Consider the following 2,500-nt stretch of genomic DNA (forward strand, 5'->3'; position numbering starts at 1 on the left):
CTCAATAGAAGACATTTGGGACTGAAGAAAGAAAAACGAGTATCAGAAAAAGAAAAGTAAAGTTTGAGGTAGAAAAAAAAAGTGAGGAAAAGGGGGAAGGAAGGACTGGAAGTGAAAACATTTGGACCTGGAACAAAAAGAGACTGAAACTGACACTCTTAGACACCTTGAACTCTGGAAAGGAACAAGACGAGAGCGAGTAAGGAATGCTGGAATGAAAGCTGGAATGAAGAAAATGATGCCACACACCTTAATTCCAAATCCAGACCGTAGATAAAGGTGTAAATGGGACTGGAAAACCTGGAATATGTCCCTGGAAAACTGGAATCCCTTGAGGTAACAATATAAAAGTGAAGAAGACTCCTCACCGCCAGCCAACTTGAAAAATGTAGAAAGAACAGCGTCAGTCTGCACTCAAAGTTATAGTGATTTTGCGTGTGTGCGTGTGTGTGTGTGTGTGTGTGTGTGTGTGTGTGTGTGTGGTGACCAGGGCAGTATGGTGAGGGGACGATTGAGTGAAGTGTTGTGGTGATTGAGGTACCAGTTTTTCCCCTTCCTTTTCCCTCCATTTTGATTTTTTCCCCTTCATCCTTTCCTTCTATTTTCCTTTCATTATTCATTCCTTCTTTCCTTCATTTCTTTCATCATTTTCTTGTTTATTTTCCTTTGAATTGTTTGTTTTCTCTCTTTCCTTCGCTCAGTTTCCTCTCTTCCTCTTCTTCCCTTCCTTCTTTACTCGTCTTCATTCATTTACTTCCTCTCTCACCTGTTTACCTTCTTTCTCTCTCTCTATCTTCGCTTTCACTAGTTATCCTTCTCTCCTTCTCTTTCTCTCCCTGTTCATATTTACTCTCATCCTTTTTCCTCTTCTCCTCTCATCAGTGCATTTCTTTCCATTTTTCCCCTTAATCTCTTCTCTTTTCCCTTCCCCTCTCCCTCTTTCCTTCATCCTTCCCTCCTTCCCTCTCTTTCTCTCTCTCTCTCTCTCTCTCCCTCTCTTTTACATTAATTTTCCTCACCCTGTTATTTTTCCCCTGGCTTTTCCTCCCTCTTTCCTTCGCCTTTTGCAACCATGGTAATCTCCCTTTCTCCTTCATCACCACCGCCATTCACCACCACCACCAACACCACCACCTCCTCCTCCTCCTCCTCCACCTCCTCCACCTGTGATTCATTTTCTCTGTGGTAGTGGCAGTTTTATCCATTAATCCACCTCGCTCTCCACGCATTCCATCATCACCACTTCATCACCACACGCTACCTTTGTCATCACCTTTTTCTATTTTTTTTTTTTTTTGTGTGTGAGAATTTAGTGTTTCGTATTCATTATTTTTTATTTTTCTCTAATTTTTCGATTTGTTTTGTTGTTTTAGTTGAATAATCTCATCACTCATTCATCACTATTCATCACTACCGAGTCCTGTTCTATTAGTGGTGAGTTTTATCCTATCTATTCTGTCCTCTTCCATTTATAAGTCAATTCTAGCTAGTTAACCTCATCACTATCATCACCACAACTCATCATCACATCACCACCACCTTCATCACCCACTCCTACCTTTATTTTCACAGTCCTCCTCTTTTAAATCCAACTGAAGTGACATAATCTTACCACAACCTTCACCACCAGTCACCATCACCACTCACCACCACTCACCACTCCCTTTCACCACCAAAACCTAACCTTTTCCAAAACAGCCTCGAAAAAAACCATTTAAGTGACACCCCATCACCACACATCACCACACATCACCACACGTCACCACCACCATGGGCCCGAACGCCACAGTAATCCTTGAGCCAATTGTCACCACCATGGCCTCGATGCTTCTCCTGAACCTGACGGAGGAAGACACGGGGGCAGCATTGAACCAGTCTGGCCCTACCTTGTGGCCCTCCAACAGTAGCGGCACACCCTTGGCCACTACAGCCTCACCGGAGCACTCGTCTATGTCCCCGGCGCCGTGTGGGACCGAGCCAGCGTTCCCCAGCAACTACGGAATCAGGGACGTGATAAGAATGCGTGGTATGGAGAACGGGCAAGGGTTAGAATGCAGTGGCTGGCTTCCCATCAACCATATCTACTTCCAACTGGCGAATATCTTCCTCTTCTTGTCCTACCTGGCGCCCAACGGGATCTACGGCATTCTCTATCTGCGTATTACTCTGACCATTGGCTGCATGTTCTTCAGCCTCTGGGGTTGGGTAATTCTGTGCGCCTTTGATACCTTTCTCTGGAACGCGATCTTCGTCTTGATCAACCTGGTGCACGTGGTCATCATCTGCTACTACCTTCGCCCCGTCAGGTTCACCCCAGAGCTCGAGCAGGTGAGTACTCTGTGTGTGTGTGTGTGTGTGTGTGTGTTTGGTTTTGGTGTAAGAATGTTCCGTGTATGGAGAATGTAGTTAGTTAATGAAGAGTTGTATGTCTGTGTGTGTGTGTGTGTGTGTGTGTGTGTGTGTGTGTGTGTGTGTGTGTGTGTTATTATTGTTTTTCATT

At 44.7% G+C, this 2,500-nt stretch overlaps 1 protein-coding gene across 14 annotated transcripts in view; it reads left to right on the top strand.

Moving 5' to 3' along the window:
- The window catches only part of LOC123510829 (popeye domain-containing protein 3-like), an 88,569-nt gene that overhangs the window by 12,293 nt on the left and 73,776 nt on the right, over nucleotides 1–2,500 (top strand). For all 14 annotated transcript variants that reach the window (XM_045266261.1, XM_045266260.1, XM_045266259.1 and 11 more), the window contains one exon: nucleotides 1–2,328. This exon is cut by the window's left edge and continues 745 nt beyond it. In XM_045266261.1, the coding sequence (XP_045122196.1) occupies nucleotides 1,771–2,328 (558 nt within the window). In that variant the 5' untranslated portion in view covers nucleotides 1–1,770. The remainder of the gene's footprint in view (nucleotides 2,329–2,500) is intronic.

This window comes from Portunus trituberculatus, chromosome 30 (assembly GCF_017591435.1).
Source record: "Portunus trituberculatus isolate SZX2019 chromosome 30, ASM1759143v1, whole genome shotgun sequence".
Lineage (NCBI taxonomy): Eukaryota > Metazoa > Arthropoda > Malacostraca > Decapoda > Portunidae > Portunus > Portunus trituberculatus.